The 21,180-nt window shown below is 45.7% G+C and overlaps 1 protein-coding gene across 1 annotated transcript in view; it reads left to right on the top strand.

The window, feature by feature from the left end:
• TMEM214 (transmembrane protein 214) overlaps positions 1–21,180 on the top strand; it is a 357,109-nt gene that overhangs the window by 215,409 nt on the left and 120,520 nt on the right. The window contains exon 11 of the mRNA XM_086928122.1: positions 12,311–12,359. Within this exon, the coding sequence (XP_086784248.1) occupies positions 12,311–12,359 (49 nt within the window). The remainder of the gene's footprint in view (positions 1–12,310; positions 12,360–21,180) is intronic.

Genomic DNA, 21,180 nt, shown 5'->3' on the forward strand with positions numbered 1-21,180 from the left:
AAGAAAGGGCTGTGAACAGTGGCGGCTGGTCCATTGGGGCGTTTGGGCGCCGCCCCCCCTGTTTTCTCGCCGTGCGAGAAGGCAAACAAAGGTAGTTATTACCAGTGATAATAACTACCATTTGTTTCTGCCTTGCCTTCTCCGCATGACGAGAAAACAGAAGTTCCTGTGTGGGAGGTGTTACGCGAGGGCAGGGGGGAGCGGCTTGCCCACTGTTCGTAATACTGTCTGTTTGGGCTGCCTGAGAGGCTACCCAAACAGACTGTATTTACACAGTAGGCAAGCCGCTCCCCCCTGCCCTCGCGTAACCCCTCCCACTCTCCCTGCTCTCTGTATGCTGCTGTGCTGCAGCATACAGAGAGAAATGACGTCAGTAGGGGGCAGCCGGCCGAACCTATCACAGCGCTGTGCTGTGGTGGAGGGGAGGGGAGGCTGCCTGCAGCCTTCCTGCTGCGTCACGACGAGTCAACACCACGGAATTTCAAACAGGACGACGGCGCTGCGGGAGTCAGGACCTGAAGGCGGGAAGCGGAACCTAAGGTAAGTGCAGGGCCCCGGATCACTGGCGCTGCTTATTCTGCTAAATGATCGGTGTAAGTTTCTAACTTGTAGCTCCGAGACGACAGCACCATTTTCGCTGCATATATTAAAACGGGGAACTCGTAATTTAATGTTGTGGTATTAATGTTCCTCCAAGGTCAAAGGCGGCCACCGTAGTGTCAATTTCATTGCACATGCATCCACGCTGATTTCCGCCAATACAACTCAGAGAGCTTGTTCCCTTCTTGGCTTACACAGTCTCCCAGTGCTCTTGGACCAGGCCACAGCCTGCATGCAGATCCATCGTCAGCTCCATCTCGCTTCAAACTCTGATCTTTGTCACGTCACGCAAGCATTTATTTTTTCAGCATAACCAGAAATATGGGGTCCGTCCACCCTTTGTCAGGGCAGCAAACTTTTCACCCCTTGCATGGATATATTTCATCCACGCTTCTCCCCGACCCCCTCGCCTATGGCAGGAGCAGCGCTGAAAGTTTTCCCCCACCAGGACACTTTTTTTCTATTCCCTTTCCCTCCTGCACCTTTCCACCCCCTCCTCCCCCCACACACACCTCTCCGACACCCCCCTGTACGTGCCGCACATCAGACTCGGCCCTGAAGGAACACCAAATACCAAATTGAAGCCTGCCCAGTAAAACCAGGCCAGGACAGTCAGCTCCATTCCGAGGGTATTAACTCGTAACTGCGTGGCACTGGCAGGGTGTTACCGCATGGTATTGGTAATGTCCATGGCATGATGGCAAACATATGTTTACGTTGCACTGAGCTAGTGAGTGAAGCTAGAGAGCCTGCCCCGCTCTTAGTAGCTTGGTGTGGAATCTCCCTCCACTGTAACAAAACATTTTTCCGAACGGTGCATTTTACTGTATAATTTCTGTTATATTTTTGCTCAAAAGCCTCATGATGTTCAGGCAGTTTTGAAAGTTAACTAATGAAATAAAATACTTCAAAGTCTGTCACTCTGTCTTTAAATCCACCTCTAGGGGGTTCAGGCTACGCTCGCTCGCTACGGTGCAGTGTGATTATCTTTTTACGCCCCGCCACTTTCAAATGTCACCAGCCGCCACTGGCTGTGAATGAAATTTATAGGGGAAGAATATCTTGTTCTCTAATCATTTTTTCTAGTTTTAATAATTAATTTGGGCTTTTTAATGATACATTAAAGTAATTGGCTAAGATAGGGTGCAAAACCTTGGTAAAAGATGATCTGCTTAAACTTGGCCTTCTTGAAGTAAGACAATCTTAAGAACATCTGTTTTAAAGAAGTTTTTCGGGATCCCTGCATATGAGTGTGGGACTGTCCAGTGCTTATCATTTCAATGGAAATTTCCCTGAGATCGGACTCTGATTACTGTGTAAGAACTAATTCCTTTTACATACCCAGCAGGGACTGGGCTGGTCCTGGGGTATGCACCAGGTTGCCAAGAACAACGGGAGTTGGGCGGGGGTAAGGATTGAAATGGCCTCCCTGTCCTTTTGCTTCTCAATTTGGGCATCCAAGATGGAGTTTGTTTTGGATGAATTACAGATTGCAGGCAATGCCATCATTTTGGCATTACCAGAAATAGGCAGCTCAAGAGTAGGTTTTCCTGGTCTGATGGGTGAGACCAGTATGACCAGTCTGTTCTGGAGTCCTGAAGGTAGAGTCCCAGGAGCCCAGAGTCTCTGCAGATGGTGCAGATTCCTGCTCTTTGAGAGTCTGTTTTAGCAAGAACAGTGGTGGCGTTACTTATGCATCCTGAGTGTTCACGGAGTCTGAGCAACCTTCCAAAAAGACTTCTACGGCTGGTTGTGCGGAGAGGTTGACCTGGTTGGAGGTGGTACCTAGCGATTCTTTCGCTTCCTGTGTGGTTTTGGAGGGGACTGGTAATGCACCTGAACAGTGGAAAAAGGCCAGACTCACTTGCTTTATGTGAGAAAGCTTTTCACTTGTTTATTAGATGGTTCCTTCCCTCTTGACCATCCGCTGCAAGAATGTGCGAGGAGCTCAACAAAGGGGGTGGACAATGAGCGGAGCTATTCGCTTGTCTGATCAAGGGGGACTGCTACAGAGATTGACCAAAAGAAAGGATGTCTCTACTCTCTAATAAAAGCTGTCAGATTCTCCAGAGTAAACTGCAACTTTGTTCTTTTCTATAGGATAACTCTGATATTCTTGAATGGGATCCCGAAACACATATTTAAGTAAACTGTTTTCAAAATAAAAAACGTTATTTCCCATTTTGTAAGATCCTGAAAACTTTCTACTCTTTCTAGAGGTTTTTTTCTTTTTAACTCAAAACAAAACCTTTTAGTCCAGGCACCTGCATTATCCCATTATGCGCTGCAATGACCTCCGAAGGCAGTTTTTTCACCCATTGTAAAAGACCCTGAATGTTTTCTAATGTTCAAGAGGTCTGTTTAACTAAAACGAAACCATTTAGTTCAATCTAAAGCCACTCAGTCATTGGCTTTAATGGTAATAGCAAAAAGTAGAGGCAACAATGGGTAACCCTGACTGGTTCCAGTCTATGACTGGAATGAGTCTGATGTCTCCTTTCCCACTCCTACCCTAGCTGGTAAGTCTGTATAGAAGAGTTGTGCATATTTATTAAAGATGGGCCTACATTTTATCCTACTGAAGAGAGTAACAGATACACAGATGATGGACGGAATGCAGGGCAAATCAAACCAATACCCTCAGCCAAGAGATCTGGGTTAACTCCATTGTTCTTTTGTTCACGATGCCACCCCAGTATAGACCCAGCCATATGCAAATCAGTCTTGACCCTGTGCCTCATGGAAACAGTCCAGCCTGAACTGCTAAGCCAAGTGCTCCCTGGACCAGAAACAAGCATCCTGGAATCAGTTTCCGGGCATCACCCCTCATTAGCCAGGCTAGTTTGAGTCCAGTGGCACAGTGAGCCCAGGACCCACGTCTGGGCAGTTTTGGCTGGACTGTTCCCATGAGGCACTGTGTCAAGACTGATTTGCAAATGGCCAGGTCTAAACTGGGGTGGCATGGTTGGCAAAAGAATGATGGATTTAACCCAGATCTCTTGACTGGGGGTGATTGTTTTGATTTGTTCTGCATTCCGTCCATCAATTGTGTGTCTTTTACTCAAGAGAGTAAACAGGTAATCCTATCTCTAATAGACTGCTTTCTTGAAGTCTGTCAAAAGGACTGCTGTTTGTTCCCCTGGCTTTGTGATCTCTGCATTATATAGCCTTCGTATGTTGCGCCTAGTGGCTCTTTTAGGCTTTATACCAGACAGATTCTGACAGGTCAATGAGGAAATCGCTTTGTTCACTATTTTCTTATTTAAAAAAAGTCCTGAAATAAACATTTTGTCTAACCCTGGATCTTCAAAAAAAGTAAGATTCTGCATTCTGGCATTATTTCACATTTTCCCCACATATCCTGCATGGGGTTGGATGAGTGGCGTTAGGTTGGCAGGATGCATATTTATGCAAGACACAAAGTTTTTTGTTTAAAGTCGTGGAAGTATCATCATCAATTGAGGGCAGTGCCTTTAGCTTTGAAATTAAATATCCTGGAAATGCAGGGCTGGGTTGCAGAATTTCTTCACTGTAGACTTCTTCCATTAATCGCTAGCATCGGATTTATAATTGTTAGACCTGTTGCACTGCTTACATATTCAACTTGCTGTGGAGAAATTGTCCCAATAATTGACCCACCAGACATGGCAAATGGAAACGTTTTTTCTGGAAGAAGACCTTCCTGTCCGTTCAGCAGAAATGTTGCCAGCTTTGTCTGACTCAACCGCCATCAGCCAGGTTTCTACTCTTCTCTGCTCACTGCCATCTTGCATCTCCCTAGTCATGGTTGATGGATCACCTAGGAGTGTCCGGGTAATCAGTGGTTTCTGAAAACGTGGGACTGGACATTCAGGGGACCTCCAAAATTAAGAAGTCTGTTCAGTGTTGGTGTCTCTAAAAATGTTTCTGAAGTTTCCAGCATGTTCGGCCTTTTTTGATGTTGATCACTGATGTGTCATTGGAAGTTAGCAAGCCCATATGAACAAACTTAGTGCTCAGGGATGTGGTATTTGATGGAAAGAGGCCATCACATCAGGTTGGAATTAGGAGCATGACATCACATGTTGAAGCCCTTCCTTCCAGTGATTATGCCCAGATCCTTTCTACTTAAATGAGCAATCCAACAAACATGCTTTACTTGAATAAATCAGGAGGGACGGGGATTGGGTCCCTTCCAAAAAGCCTAAACTGTCAGGCATTGAATCTTTTCCAGGAACACCTGGCTGTTAACTGTTCATTTGCCAGTCACCTGATAGCGGAGCATGAATGGGTCTTAAGCACGAAGTGCTCTCAGAAGTTTGCTCTTCTTGGTAGCCAAAGATGTATGTTTGTCATGAAAGGAAAAATAAATATGGCCTGCTTAAGCATCTAGTTCCACAGAGCCTCAATCTGTGAAATTCGCTTTTGAGAACTAGTACAAGAGGCAGACCTGCTGTCCAGGGTGTCTAATCAACCTAGTGGTTCCTAGCGGTGTAGAGAAAACCTATTTGAAATGCATCTAATGCAGTCTGACAAAAACGTTAATTTAAGGCTTAGATATGACCATGGCCATACACAGACTATCAAATTAAAGAAGACAAACTTCACTTAATTGCATTGCTTGGAGTTGGAGAAAAAGTGCTTGGTGCTCACATGATCCCAACAGAGTTCAAGACCAACAAGAGGTGTGTGTGCATATACAGAATTACTCCAGTATTGGAACTTTCATAGATTCACATGCCTGAATCATTCCCCGTCGTTGAGACGGGAGTCTCTGGTATATAAAAAAGCAATGCTTAGTAGTATAGCAAACTGAAAAGAGGACTAGGCCCATTTCCCTTTTGCGGCCCATAGCCTTTGTTATGTAAAAAAGGCCCAAACTTTTCCCTGAACCAATCAGAGCTCCTCACCCTCTAGAACGCTCCTGAGAGAACCTTCTCCCCCTCAGATTTTCTACTGCACGTTGTGCTAGGGAGTCTCCTTTGAGCTCTGCTCAAACTCTTTACTTCAACAGTATTTTGACTGAGATTTGAGGTCTATCATCTTTTAATTTCTTCTTATTGGAATTCCTTATTCATCTACCATGTCTGAAAAGGAGAAAAATAGATTGTTTAGAGCTTGTTCCACCTGCTCTAAGAAGAGGCTTTATACAGATGACCCTCACAAAGATTGCATATACTGCCTCTACCCAGATCATAAGGCAGAAGATTGTAAGGTATGTCAAACCTTTTCAAATAAAACCTTGAGGGTTCGTGAGTGAAGGCTGCTGATTTGGTACCAGAAGATGAAAGCCAGAAAAGAAATCCTCTGAAGTGAGAGTGAGGAGGAGTTTGAAGTGTCTAAGAGATCTCAAAAGAGAAGTAGATCTCCTCAGACACATTCCTCAGGAGAAAGACCTGAGAAGGCCCCAAAAAAGACCACCGCAGGGTCTTCAGGGCGCAGTCCCTCTAAATCCCCTTCAGTTAAAGCTAAGGGGAAGAAGGGTTCTGCTTCTGAGGTAAAGCAAGAGAAGCCAGCCTCAGAACCTCCAAAATCGCCTCATAGTCCAGATCACCATCAAGAAAACGTCCTCTGTGCCTTCTGAGGAATAAGGAAGTGTTTCAGCGCTGTCGATGGGACCGTCGACGCAAAAGATGTCATCATCGTCGACGACAAAACCATCGGCGTCGTCGACAAGAAAAGAAGTGGTAAAGGCTGGTGAAAAGGTAGCGTCTACGATTTTATCGTCGACGGCGATATCGTCGCCTGTTTCATCGTTGACGAGGGCGTCGACGAGGGTTGCTGCATCTACATCGTCAACGGCAGCGTCGACAACTGCAGCGTCGACTAGGATGACTACGACAGCTGGAGCGTCGACGGTAACTACAACGTCGACGGTGACGTCGACGACGATAACTTGGTCGGCGACGGGGATCTCGTCGACTGGCTCGTCGACGACGGAAAAGACACCAGAGAAAAGATTGGTATCCTGGAAAAAGCCTATAACACCAGAGGTTACATCGCCAAGCAAGTTGTCTCCATTAGTTCCATCTCACCTGCTGGAAGAGGAAGATTCGGAGGACGAGGGTCCTTATGGTTTTGCGAGTAGCCCTCCTGGTACTTGAATTACAAGTCAAGTACCAGGAGGTCGATTCTGAGGATGAATATGGGGGTTTTCAAGAGCATCCCCAAGAACAGCACCAATATTACCAACAGCTGCGTAAGGATATGACAAGTGTACCCTCCTCTTTGTTGAAAGACCTCCAGGGCATGTTGGAGGATTACAGAAGGAGATATCCAACAACTCTAGCCACTCAGGAAGTTTCAGAGGCTACTCCGCGTCCACGGTCTGTACCAGGGACGCCAGTGCGCAGGAGAGAGATTTTGCCGGAGCCTACTGCTAGGTCTCCACCACCAACGTCACAACACAATACCACGGATGATGGAGAGATTGCGGAACCAATTGCAGAATGGAAGGACTATCTCATCCCCTCACCTTCAACTCCTACGCCGAAGCCAGTAGATTCTCCACCGGAGGACATTGGTCGTTTTCATAAATTGATGGAAAGAGCCACTAAGAGATTTGCACTCACCATGACTGAGGATAAAGCAGAATTTTTTTATACGACTTCAAGGAATCGTATCGCAAATCTGTGCGATCCTTGCCTATTGTGAGTCATATTTGGGAGGAAGGATTAAGTCATGGAGACGCCAGCTACGGTAATACCAGTTCTGGCCAGAATAGACAAAAAGTAAAAGGCGCCTATAGATGCTCCAGCTTGTCTTTTGAGTCATCCCAAGCCGGATTCGGTAATTACTCAAGCAGCACAGCAGAAGTCCAGAAACCCATCTGCTCCAATCACAACACCTCCAGACAGAGAGGGCAGAAGATTGGATAATGCAGGAAAACGTTTTTCCTTAATGTCAGCGCTGCTGGTTAAAGCCGCTAATGCCCTCGCTATCTTGGGAAGGTACGACAGGCAAATGTGGTGTGACCTGTCTCTATACATTAACCAGGTGCCTGAACCAGAGAAGCAGTAGGCCAGGAAGATTCTCCTGGAAGGGTAAAGGACTGCGGCTGAAGTCATAGACCGCGCTATGGATATAGCGACAACGGCATTTAGATCTTTGGGAGGAGCAGCAGTTCTGCGCAGGCAAGGATGGCTACGAGCAACAGCTTTTAGGCCGGAAGTTCAAAACAAGATTCTAGACCTCCCATTCAATGGAGAAGATCTATTTGGGAAGCATATTGATGATACTCTGTAGAGTATCAAGAAGGATACCGATACTGCAAAGGCTTTGGAGACACTGCAGTACAGAAAAACCCCTTTTCGTGGCTCCAGAGGTAGGGTGCAGTCCTCGTATAGAGGAGAATATCAACAATGGAGATATTCCTCTTATTCTGCCTCTTCGCAGCCCTACCGTCAACAGTACAATCAGCGTCAATCAGGAGGATATACGAAATCAGCTCCAAGAGGAAGGGGGGGCCGTCAGGGGAAGGACAACACCCGACGGCAATGACAACTTCCATCATCCAGCTATGTCAACATTCCAGAGATCAGGTGCTCCCCTGGGTGGAAAGATTGCTCACCATCTTCAAAATTGTCGAAAAATAACAACGGACCAATGGGTCCTCAAAATTGTTCAATTCGGTCACACCCTAGAATTTCTTCAAACGCCCCCTTGTATGCCACCGATGCATCAGAGAGCCAACTATCTGCATCAACTCCAGCAGGAGATTTGGACAATGCTCCGGTACCGAATGCCCAAAAGAACAAGGGGTTTTACTCCCGTTTTTTTCTTGTCAAGAAAAGCAACCTCCAATGGCGTCCCATTCTGGATCTCAGATCCTTAAACACCTATCTCAAAAAGCAATCTTTTAGGATGGTGTCTCTACCGGACATCCTTCCGTTATTGAACCCAGGAGATCATATGACTACATTAGACCTACAAGACGCGTATTGCCACGTGCCGATCCATCCTGAACACAGACAGTACCTTCGGTTCTTAGTAGCTGGAAGACATTACCAATTCAGGGTACTGCCATTCGGCTTAAAGTCAGCGCCGAGAGTGTTCACAAAATGCCTGGCTCCAGTGGCGGCTGTGTTAAGGAAGCAAAAACATCAAATATTTCCTTACCTCGACGACTGGTTAGTCAAAGCACCATCGAAAGCACAAGCCAGAGCGTCAACACAGGCCTGCATCGTTTTGTTCGCCAAACTGGGTTTGACTCTTCACAAAGGAAAGTCAAACCTCCAACCAACAAGAGTGATCACATTTCTGGGGGCAATACTAGACACAGACTGCAACAAGGCGTTTCCCTCCGAAGAAAGGCAACTGAGGATTGTGTCCCTCTTCCAAGACTTTGTAAAAAGAAAGTCTCTTTCAGTCCGCAGGTACAAATCCTTGCTTGGCATGATGTCCCCTTGTACCTCACTGCAGATTAAGGATGCGCCCGTGGCAGGAACAGATCGATCTACAGTGGGGTCAAGCGGAGGGATCCTTCGATGACACAATACGAGTGACACCAGTGATGGTGCAGGCAGCGGCATGATGGTCACAAAAAGAAAATGTATCTCAGGGTCTGACTTTTCTTTCAAGAGCAGCTCCATTAGTGGTGACGACAGATGCGTCCCTAGAAGGATGGGGAGCTTTCCTTCAGGACCTTCAGGTCAGCGGTCGTTGGAAGGTACACGAGCAGCGGTTACGCATAAATCTGCTGGAACTCAGGGCAATCCGCTTAGCATTGCAAGCCTTCCTACCACGAATTCGAAGTTCGCCGGTGTTGGTAAGAACAGACAACACTACGGCGATGCACTATTTAAACAAGCAGGGGGGAACAAGGACTCTCTCCCTATCTCAAGAGGCCCAGGAGATATGGGAATGGGCTCTTCAACAAGGAATATCATTGTCAGCAGAACATCTCCCGGGAGATCAAAACGTCAAGGCGGATACTTTCAGCAGGCTCAAATCGTCCTGCCACGAATGGGAGCTGGACCATGGGACCCTGGACAGCATCTTTCAAAGGTGGGGAACACCAATAGTGGACCTCTTCGCCACAAGAGAGAACAGGAAATGCCGGTACTTCGCAAGCTGGCTTCCCCAGAAGGAATCTTGGGGGAATGAGTTTTCCATGGCATGGTCCGGCATCTTTGCCTACGGTTTTCCTCCAATTCCTCTTCTCCCCCGCGTACTGGTGAAGATCAGGAAAAAGAGCCGTGCAGGCTGATCCTAATAGCCCCGTGGTGGCCCAGACAACACTGGTTCACGGAACTCCTGCTGCTGTCGGAGGACCGTCCAGTTCGACTGCGACCAATTCCATCGCTTCTTACAATTTCCAGGGGTCAGGTGCTCCATCCGGACCCGAAATCCTTGCGATTAGCAGCCTTTCTCCTGAACACTGTGAGTTTAGTCATCTAAACATCTCACACAAATGTAGAAGAATACTGTCCAAAGCTAGAGCAGACAGTACCAACAAAACCTACAGGAGTTCACCCGCCAGGACCTGTTCCTCCCACAGTCCCATGTGCATGTGTATGTATATGTATATATGTATATATATGTATGTATATATGTATGTGTATGTATATATATATATATATATATGTGTGTGTATATATATGTGTATGATATTATGCTTGATTTTCAAGTTGTATTACATGATTATGAAATGTATCAGAGAAATGTGCTTTGTAATCTCACTGCTCGCTATCCTGATTCAGGCATGTGAATCTATGAAAGTTCCAATACTGGAGTAAGAAAACAAGTTACTTACCTGTAACTTTAGTTCTCCAGTATTGGAAGCTTTCATAGATTCACATGCACCCACCCTCCTCCCCTGAGAGGCTCACCTTGGATTTAGCACTACAAGTGTTTTTGATGCACAAGTGCGCGAAAATCTGAGGAGCAGAAGGTTCTCTCAGGAGTTTTCTAGAGGTTGAGGAGCTCATTGGTTCAGGGAAAAGTTTGGGCCTTTTTTACATAACAAAGGCTAATGGTTGCAAAAGGGAAATGGGCCTAGGCTTCTTTTCAGTTTGCTATACTACTAAGCATTGCTTTTTTATATACCGGAGACTCCCGTCTCGACGACTGGAAAGGATTCAGGCATGTGAATCTATGAAAGCTTCCAATACTGGAGAACTAAAGTTACAGGTAAGTAACTTGTTTTCTTAGGCGATAGACAATAAAATCATCAAAATTATGGTACAGAATCAATCCACTTTAACAATTCTCCAGAGGAGTCAAAAATATATAGTCGGTCTAGTTGCCAATTGTGTTAATGACACTACAACCCATGTGTCTTTACGGGGGTGCGTCTTCAGGACAATAGGTTATTGACATGAAAATCCCAAGGTGCCAATCTGGAACAGTTTTTTTCTCTTTTCTTCAAGCAATTGCCCCTGCGTGCCAGTCAGTGGTGTCATCGTGGCTGGTGTCATCATGGCTCCCTTGTTCCACCTCCAGAAGGGAAGATGCAAAGCCCCATATTGGTGCCACCCCTCAGCGCTGATGTTTATTCCTCCTCTTGACCCTTCAGTGTCAGGGAGTACCATGGTAATGTGTCATTTATTTCCGAGCCCAAAAACATCTTTTTTTGCCCAAACAATAAAGTTTAGCAAAAACCATGACCAAACAACTGTTGCTGAAGACTGGTGGCCAATGCCAGACCTATTGGCTTTGCCAGTGTTTGTTTAATTGTCTCACTGCCTACAACCCATCCATCTCTGGCTGATGGCATTTAACTTAATGTTCATATTTCTGACAATGTATTTGGACATACGCCATTCAAAGCCTTGTTTGCCAATTAAACTATTGTACCTCCATGTTGTACCAAATTCCATTTTCAAGCTCCTCAAAGAGAATTCTGTTCTCGAGCACCTCAAAGAGAATTCTGTTCTCATACCTCCGGAGTAATAGTGCCTTTTTAAAGACTTGTTTTGATTACAGACACTTGTAAAATAGCAACCAGTTCCACTCCAAATGCTTTTTGTAGGCATTAGACCGTAGATCTGTCTTCTAGAAAAAAATACAGCTTTCTGCCAAGAACTGCTACATAACTGATCTGCTTAAATTCTAGTGGTCATCGTCTGTCTCGCGCTTCCACAATTTTTAGCAATTTGTAAATGACGGTTTTCCAGTTGGGAAGGTGGGGTTGAGCAGGATAATTGAGTAAGGAGTAATTATTGCATGGTAATTCTTATGCTCTCAGTCTTTGCTGTCTCTTTTCTTAATACCTACCCATACTTCTCGTTGGAGCATCTGCCTTGTTGAGCTCATGTACTTGGATGTGTGAAATTAAACAAAGCTCAAATTGGGGCTTTACTAAACTTTCTTTAACTGACTGCTTCCTTTTTGGGTGCTCTTTCTGATTCTGGTTGTGGTTGGAGGCACCTGATTGTGAAGGACCGAAAGGAAGGAATTAGTTTGTCTGAAGCCGGAATGTTGTTTGTCCTCTTTGCCTCATATATGTCCTAGAAAACTGTTCAGCTTTATTCTACAAATTATCATGTTCTGTTGCATCACTCAAATATTCAGTATCAAATCTGGTGTGGTGTATGGAATGGGTTGGATGGAAGAAAGAACGCATTCCGGATATCTTTTGACTTCCAAATTTTAAAAAAATGTAACACTTTTTCAGTCTACCAAAAGATGGCACAAGACACTTAAATTATGGAAAAAGATGACGCTGGTGTTATTACCAGTTGATACTATGTGCTCTTAACCTGAAGTAACTAGTTCTGTTTTTTTCTAGTTTGCTGTTGAATCACCTTTCTGAATCATGGAATGGAACTTCCAGAAAGGTAAAGGAGATACTGTGCCATTTGTTTGGTTTTCAATGTGCAATATTTGAGAGCGGTGTCCTAATCTAAATAAAGGAGAACCTACTGTTTAGCTTAATTTTTTGTAGTCCTGCTTTTTCTCATTCACAACTGATTGGGAATGCCTGCAGCCTTAGGCAGAGCCAGAATAAGCGTCTGCAAACATGCTGCACTTGAAATGTGAGCTAGCCAAGATCCTACCTGTGCAGAAAACTGGTTGTCCGCCTGTACTTCAACTATTTAAGCAACTTTTGTTTCTGTCTTGCTTTCCTAAAATTCAATTTTTTCTTCAATCTTTTCCTCTCCTTTTCAGATGCTCTGTTACATAGAGCATTGGGTTTCCTTTCTTTGGAACTTCCACCTTCAGCATTGTATTTTTCATGTTTCACATTGAATTGCCCCTTGTCATATGAGTGGGATTCCTTAGTAAGAAATATTGAAATCGCAGTGTACAGCAAAAAGTAATTTAACACTGCAATTTATGCTGTCTTCCCACCTCATTGCATGAACCAAATTGTTGCTGATAATGTGTTAGGCGTAGCCTTCCACTCACCTCTGATGTCTATAGCACAGATTTTCTACTGTATGTCATGCGCAAGGGAATCCTATGAAACTGCTTCCAGTAGTTTAATCTTTTAAAATGTCTGCATTTTGTTCTCTGTGATTTAGTTTTGGGGAGATTCCTCCTCCTTTTCCAACATAATAGATTGCTTTTGTCTTTTATTGAGCGATGAGTTGGTCAGGAGTTCACTAATCTTATCAAGATGATCAAGACAGCTTTAATTACCCAAAAACTTTATTAGGACCCGCAACACATGTGAAGATGAAGATCTTCACCAGTGCTCCCTAAACAATGTATTTGTCTTGATTTATGTCACAGTGCCAAGAAATTTGTCCAATGCTATTCCTACTTGGCCAGAACTCTTAGAGATCATTAAAGAAATTCCGTCAGATAAGGAGTCTGCATCCAGTTAAAGTTATGTGGAAAAGAGGAAGCTCAACTTAAAAATGCATGCCACAAAGACAAAATCTTCTTCAGAGACTTTGTCAGGGTTAGCAAATTAGCCATGTCCACTGCCCATAGGGTGCAGGCCGTAGGTTGGCCTCCTGCTTCCTAAGCTACAACATCTCAATGTGACTGCCCCACCAATTTAAGGTGACATCTTTGAGCAACGCTTCAATGTCCAGAACTTTGTTGATGGCTAGTTTGTCCCGTTGCTTTTTGCTACACCATCAGCAGCCGAACATGCTTTGTTTACACCTTCTCTATCCGCAATGTTGTCTGAGGCCTCCACATCAGTGCAGCAGCTGTTGACTCCGTAGTTAGAACGGCAATATTTTCTGACGTTATCCGCTTGCCGTCCTTCGATGATTTTTGTATTGACTAAGACTTCTGCTGGGGTTGGTGGTTTTCTACTTGAGTGTCCATTCCTCTGCAGACAAGTTTAGGTGTTGTCACTAAGAATTAATGTACACCTCAGACGCAGATTCTGAAGGAACACTCTTCTTGCTAAGAAGAGGATGTGGTGGAAGATGAGGACATTAGGTGAAGAGGTTTCTTCAATGAGGACGTAGGAGACAACATAGCAACAGAGGATCAAGAGGTCACCAGACCTTCTGAGCTGATTATTTTGAAACTGCTTTATAAATAATCTCGTATCTATTATTTCCTCCCCTTCAGATTGGGAGTCACTTTCATTCCAAGGCTCTGCAAATACTTGTACTTTCCAGCATTGGATCTTTCATATAATTGAATCATTCCCAGTAATCAGGCTAGGAATTCTCGATAATCTTAAGTAGCAGTAAAGTTTGTTTAGTAACACATCCACCTCAGTTGCAGCAGTTCTAACTTCAGTCAGTGAGGTGGAAGGGCTAGTTCTCTTCCAGGGGATACTCATTAATAGTCATAAGCACTGAATTATCTCCGCCCATGAGCGGGGACCCGGAACACATAAACAATATACATATATATGTGTAAATATAACCAAAAGTACAAAGTACTAAGTAATTATACACATATACATGTATAATAACCAACATATGCAGCCTAACCTTAACACATAGGCTAATCAAACCAAACCTTACACGTTCTGAAGCATGAAAATATGCTGTATATAAATGCAATAAACAGGCATGAGCCTAAAATGCATTTCATAGCCATGAAAAACCTTTTATTTTCATCAAAGAACCTGTAGTAAACAGTTATTAGCCTAAAAGGGCTGCATATGAAAAAATGTCTGTGTACAGAAAATCAGACTGGCACCCTGCCTTTAAGGCCCCAGAGAATCTGCACACTTTGCCTTTAAGGCCTCCAGGAGAACTCTGTTCCCATCATGCCCCACAGGTGACAGTTAGGTCAGTTCTTTTTTCCGGCTTGTTCTGTGAGGAACCTGGAACTTGAGCTCTGCTCTTTTGAAGTATTTTCTGTCAGAAATTGTTTTTTCTTGCCTTTTCTTGACAAAATATATCTTTGGTGGTGGGTTGTTACCCTTTCCTGACTAAGCTGTTGGTGTTTTTTAGTCAGAATGCCACCTTTATTTTACAAATGTCCTTCCTGTGGGAAGAAGATGTCGAAAACTGACCCACACTCTGTTTGTGTGGTGTGTCTTCCAGCTTCTCATAAGGTGGAAGAATGTTATCACTGCCTCAATCTTTCAAATAGAACTTTAAAGGAAAGAGAGAAAATGAGGTTGCTGGGCCTTCTGGAGAGAGAAAACCGTGGTGAGAAGAGTTCTAAAGGCCTATTATCATCTGCCAGGCCTTCTTCTCAGCCCAAACGTCGAAGATCAGCGTCTCCTGAAGGTAGAACTAAGAAGCATCGACTCCAGGGAGCGTCACCGTCAAAAAAGGTGGGCTCGACGTCGAGAAGATCACCGTCGACGTCGAAGAGAGCTCCATCGACGTCGAGAACATCGCCGGTGAGGCAGTCGCCGTCGAAATCCTTGTCGACGTCGAGGCAATTGGTGTCGATTGCAGTGAGGACGACGTCGGGAGTGCAACGCTCGACGTCGAAGGATCGTATGAGGTCGACGTCGAGGGACAGGAGATGTCCGACGTCGAAGGATCGTGTGTCGACGTCGAAGGATAAAGGTTCGACGTCGAAGGATAAAGGGTCGACGTCGAAGGATAAAGGGTCGACGTCGAGGAAGAGTCATCGGTCGACGTCGAGAGGGAGACATACGTCGTCGAGGAAAAGATCGACGTCGAGAGAGATGACGTCGAGGGATTCGACGTCGAGACCTAAAAAGAGAAGGTCAAGGTCTCCATCGCGACGTAAGTCGACGTCGAAGCATGCTTCGGGCTCGAAGCATGGAGTGTCTAGGTCTCCCCCACCTGTGCATAGGTCGGAGTCGAGACTATCAAGACCAGCCTCTCGGACCTCAATTAGGTCTTTGTCGAGGTCAGAAATAAGTCCCGAACCTGGAGTGGAAGGTTCCCCGCATGATTAACAAGACCACGGATCTGCAGCGGGGCAAGGGATAGTGCACCAGGACTCTTCTGTGGTGGCTCATTCGGGCTCGTCCTCAGGGCAGGTGCCAGATGACAGACAGTTGGTGCCCAGACAGCGGACCCCGTCTGGTTCATTGGTCTCTGAACACAGTGCAGCGTCGAGAGCTTCGAAGTCCTCCGCAGAGCTGAATATTGTGCAGGTGTCACCTGAAGCTTCACCTGAGCATACAGAGCGGCCTATTAACTTGTCACCGAGGTGGTTGGAAAGTTTAAGGCACTGGAAGATGCGTCCGATAATGGGGGAGAGAACTCCAGTCCCTCGGAAGGAACTGCATAGAAGATCACGCTCAAGATCCTTAGTGAGAGAGAAATCTCGTTCAAGGGAGCGTAGGAGGCAACGATCGGCAACTCCTCAAAGAAGACGTAGAACTCCTACTCCATCTTCTACATCATCTTCGTCCTCGTCAAGATCTTCGTATAGGGACTATTCTCCGACTATATCTTCTACTCCTCCTTCCAGGGTGTCTCCAGTAGACGATCTAAGCACATTTAATGATGTGTTATGTCGTGGAGCGAGTAAATTCAGCATCAAAATGGCAGTTCCCCAGATAGCAACCTCAGTCATCTTCGAAACCTTACATCACAAGACGACTGGCAGGCCTCTCCTACCGTTAGTGCCCGGATTGATTGAACCAGCAAATGAGGACATTTCTAACTCCGGCCACGGTGGGCTCAGGTCCTTCTAGGATTGCGAAAAAATACAAGGCTCCAGAGGAAGACCCAATGTTTTTGCGGTCTGACCCACCACCAGACTCCCTGATTGTAGCGGCAGTCAGAAAGGCGCATTCGGCAGCATCTACCTCTTCTGCTCCACCTGAAAAGGACAGTAAGAGTATGGATTCCCTGGGGCGAAGGATGTGCAATACCTCAGGATCGGTCATGCGAGTGGCCAGTGCGTCTGCTCTATTGGGCCGCTATGACCGTCTGCTCTGGGACTCAGTGGCTCGTTTTGCAGATAAACTCCCTAAAGAGGATCAGAAGGACTTCCTGGAAATAGTGGAGGAAGGTGGTTTGGTGGCTAACCAGAGCATTAGCGCGGCGGCTGATGCTGCGGACTTGTCGGCTCATGGCTATGCACACGGTGTTTGCGCAAGACGTACAGCCTGGCTTCGCCTTACGGGACTGAAACCGGAGGCACAGAGGAAAATGGTCAATTTACCTTTTAATGGATCAACTCTGTTTGGATCCCATGCAGATGACGAGATGTCTAAGATGAAGGTGGAGTTGGACACTCTTAAGGCCGTAGGCCTTGAGAAGAAAAAAGAATTTAAACGTCGGGGTACTTTTCGTCCCTATGACAAGAGATCTTTTCAGCAAAGGAGTCAACAAACGAATTGGTCTTCGCAAAATCAAGGCCAGAATCAACAAAGATCGCAATTCCAGCAGAGGCGGCCTGGACGAGGCAGAGGCAATGGAAATAGGCAGCAGTCATCAGCTGCCAAGCAGCCTCAGAAACAATGAACGGATGCTTCCTCTACAACCGTGTCCCACTCCGGTTGGAGGAAGTATTGTGCGTTATCTGGACGAGTGGAAAAAGATCACGAAGGACAGATGGGTGTTGGATGTCGTTCAGAACGGGTACCTTTTGAGGTTCAAGAAGGCACCCACTGGCATGCGCCCTCTAAAGATGGTGCAGTGGAATATAAAGCGCTTGCAACAGGAGGCGAATGTTCTCCTGAAGAAGAAGGCCATAGAACCAGTCCCTTTCCAGCAGAGAGGTCAAGGCCTGTACTCTCGATTCTTTCTTGTGCAGAAAAAAGGTCCAGTCACAGAGTTCAGACCCATTCTGGATTTGAGGCGACTGAACAAATTCATTCGGAAGGAGAGATTCCGAATGCTGGCTCTTCACCAGATCTTCCCTCAATTACACCAAGGGGATTGGATGTGCTCCATCGATCTAAAGGACGCGTATTTTCATATTCAGGTATCCAGAAAACATCGCAAATTTCTCAGGTTTCAAGTGGCGGCTCGTCATTATCAGTACGCAGTGCTCCCTTTTGGCCTGAGATCAGCCCCCAGAACATTTTCAAAATGTATGGCTGTAGTGGCGGCTTGTCTTCGGAAGAGTCGGATATTCATATATCCGTACTTAGACGACTGGCTTCTGAAGAGTTCATCCCCATCGCTTCTAGAAGAACATCTTTCGATTTGTCTTCAGCTCATGTACAAGTTGGGTCTGCAAGTCAACTACAAGAAGTCGATAATGAATCCCACCCAGAAGATCCACTACCTGGGTGCTCAGCTGGATACAGAAGTAGAAAACGTGTGTCCTTCGGAGGAGAGGTGGTCATCCATCAGAGCGAAGTGTCTGCTTCTCCTTCAATCTGCACGTCCGACAGTTCGGCAAGTATCCTCTCTCCTGGGCTCAATGGCGTCGTGCATTTTCATCGTGCCAAACGCACGTTTGCAGATGCGTCCTCTACAACAGTGTCTGGAAGATCAATGGCAACAGAGGACGGGATGCTGGGAGGACCGGATTTATCTCCAACAGTCTGCAAAAGATTCCATCCGGTGGTGGATGAAGAAGGTGATGAAGGGAGTCCCTTTTCATCAGGACCCACCAAAGCAGACTCTGATAACAGATGCTTCTCTCCAAGGCTGGGGGGCGCATATGGGCCCTCTGCAGGTACAAGGGCAATGGTCAGACTTCGAGAAAGGATATCACATCAATCTTCTCGAGCTCAGAGCGGTCCATCTTGCTCTCAAGTCCCTGGCGCCATCGCTACAGACTCGGTCCCTCCTGGTACAAACGGACAATACAACTACAATGTATTACTTAAACAAACAGGGGGGTACCAGATCCAGGACTCTTTCCATAGAAGCCCAGACCATCTGGCATTGGTTACTGGCGCGAGACCTGTCCATAACAGCAATTCACCTGCCGGGGAGTCTCAACACACAGGCGGACGACCTCAGCAGAGACTTCGTCGAAGCGCACGACTGGGTTCTCAACGAAGACGTCGCGCACAGCATTTTCCAGGATTGGGGAACACCAGACATAGATCTGTTCGCAGACGCGGCAAACGCAAAATGCCCCGTCTTCGCGTCCAGGTTCTACCAGAAAGGGTCTCAAGGGAATGCCCTTTTGATAGATTGGTGTCAAAATTTGCTGTACGCCTTCCCACCGACACCGTTGATACCAGCAGTGATCAATCGGCTGTACAAGACTCACTCCAGAATGATACTGATTTGCCCAGAGTGGCCACGCCAGTGGTGGTTCCCAGATCTCCTCCAGTTGTCAATAACACCACACAGGAGATTGCCGTGTCGCCCGGATCTTCTGTCCAAGCAGAAGGGGCAAGTGTTTCATCCCAATCTGCCCTCCCTGCGCTTGGCAGCATGGCTCCTGAAGTCATCCAGTACGGGCACTTACAGCTGAATCCGGAGTGTATGAACATCCTTAAGGAAGCAAAGCGGCCTTCTACGAGACAATCCTACGGATTTAAGTGGAAACGCTTTTACCTTTGGTGTCAGAGTAAGGGTCTGGACCCTATTCATGGTCAAGAGCAGGTGGTCTTGCCTTATCTTCTTTACCTTGCTGAATCTGGTTTGCAGTTTAATTCCATCAAAGTCCATCTTGCTGCAATAACTGCTTATAGAAAATCGCCAACACAGATATCTTTCTTTCGAATGCCTGTGGTGAAGGATTTTCTAGAGGGATTAAGAAAGGTTTATCCTCCAGTCAGGTCTCCGTCTCCACCTTGGGAGCTTAATGTGGTATTGACTAAATTAATGGGTCCCCCATTTGAGCCGATACATAAAGCTTCTTTGCAACACCTGACGTGGAAAGTAGCGTTCCTGGTGGCCATCACTTCTGCTCGTAGAGTGAGCGAAATCCAGGCTTTGTGTTGCAATGAACCATACACAGTTTTTCATGGAAACAGAGTGGTGCTCAGGACTCATCCTGCTTTCCTACCTAAGGTGGTGTCGGATTTTCATATTAACCAATCCATAACATTGCCTACTTTCTTTCCGAACCCTTCAAGTCCGGCAGAACGGACTTTACATTCATTAGATCTAAAAAGGGTTTTGAAATTTTACTTAGATAAGACTAAGTCTTCGAGACAGACGGACCGTCTGTTTGTGAACTATGGTCCTACAAATACTGGGTTGGCAGCATCCAAGAGATCCATTTCTAGGTGGATAGTGTCATGCATCTTACTGGCTTATCAGCTAGCCCACAAGTCTTTACCGGGTAGACCTAGGGCTCATTCTACGAGGGGAAAAGCTTCTACTACAGCTCTCCTTAGAAATGTGGCTATGTCAGAGATATGTAAAGCAGCTACTTGGCGTTCAGTGCATACGTTTACACGCCATTACTGTTTAGATTCTGATGCTCAGACTGATGCACAAGTGGGACAAGCATCACTCAGAAATCTGTTTGCTAATACTAGTTAAACACTGTGATTTTAAAGTATGACTATGCTTTTATCTGTTCGCCCGCTTCTGTGGGTATGAGCTTGCTACTCTATTCAGTGCTTATGACTATTAATGAGTATCCCCTGGAAGAGAAGGATTAGTTACTTACCTGTAATCCTAGTTCTCTTCCAGGGGTATACTCATTAAAGTCATAAGCACCCTCCCGCCTCCCCGGGCGAGCAGTAGCATTAAGGTTTAAAGTTTTTCAATATGTTTAAGTGCAGATTCCTGCTAAAGTTTACTGTACCGTACAAAAGAACTGACCTAACTGTCACCTGTGGGGCATGATGGGAACAGAGTTCTCCTGGAGGCCTTAAAGGCAAAGTGTGCAGATTCTCTGGGGCCTTAAAGGCAGGGTGCCAGTCTGATTTTCTGTACACAGACATTTTTTCATATGCAGCCCTTTTAGGCTAATAACTGTTTACTACAGGTTCTTTGATGAAAATAAAAGGTTTTTCATGGCTATGAAATGCATTTTAGGCTCATGCCTGTTTATTGCATTTATATACAGCATATTTTCATGCTTCAGAACGTGTAAGGTTTGGTTTGATTAGCCTATGTGTTAAGGTTAGGCTGCATATGTTGGTTATTATACATGTATATGTGTATAATTACTTAGTACTTTGTACTTTTGGTTATATTTACACATATATATGTATATTGTTTGTGTTCCGGGTCCCCGCTCATGGGCGGAGATAATTCAGTGCTTATGACTTTAATGAGTATACCCCTGGAAGAGAACTAGGATTACAGGTAAGTAACTAATCCATCTCCTTCTCCCCCTGGATGTCACCCTAGCTAATTTTTCTACCCCATGTTGTGGGTGAGGAAGCCCCAAGGAGAGCTTTGCTCTAACCTCTCATTGACCTCATCT

This window comes from Lissotriton vulgaris, chromosome 6 (assembly GCF_964263255.1).
Source record: "Lissotriton vulgaris chromosome 6, aLisVul1.2, whole genome shotgun sequence".
Lineage (NCBI taxonomy): Eukaryota > Metazoa > Chordata > Amphibia > Caudata > Salamandridae > Lissotriton > Lissotriton vulgaris.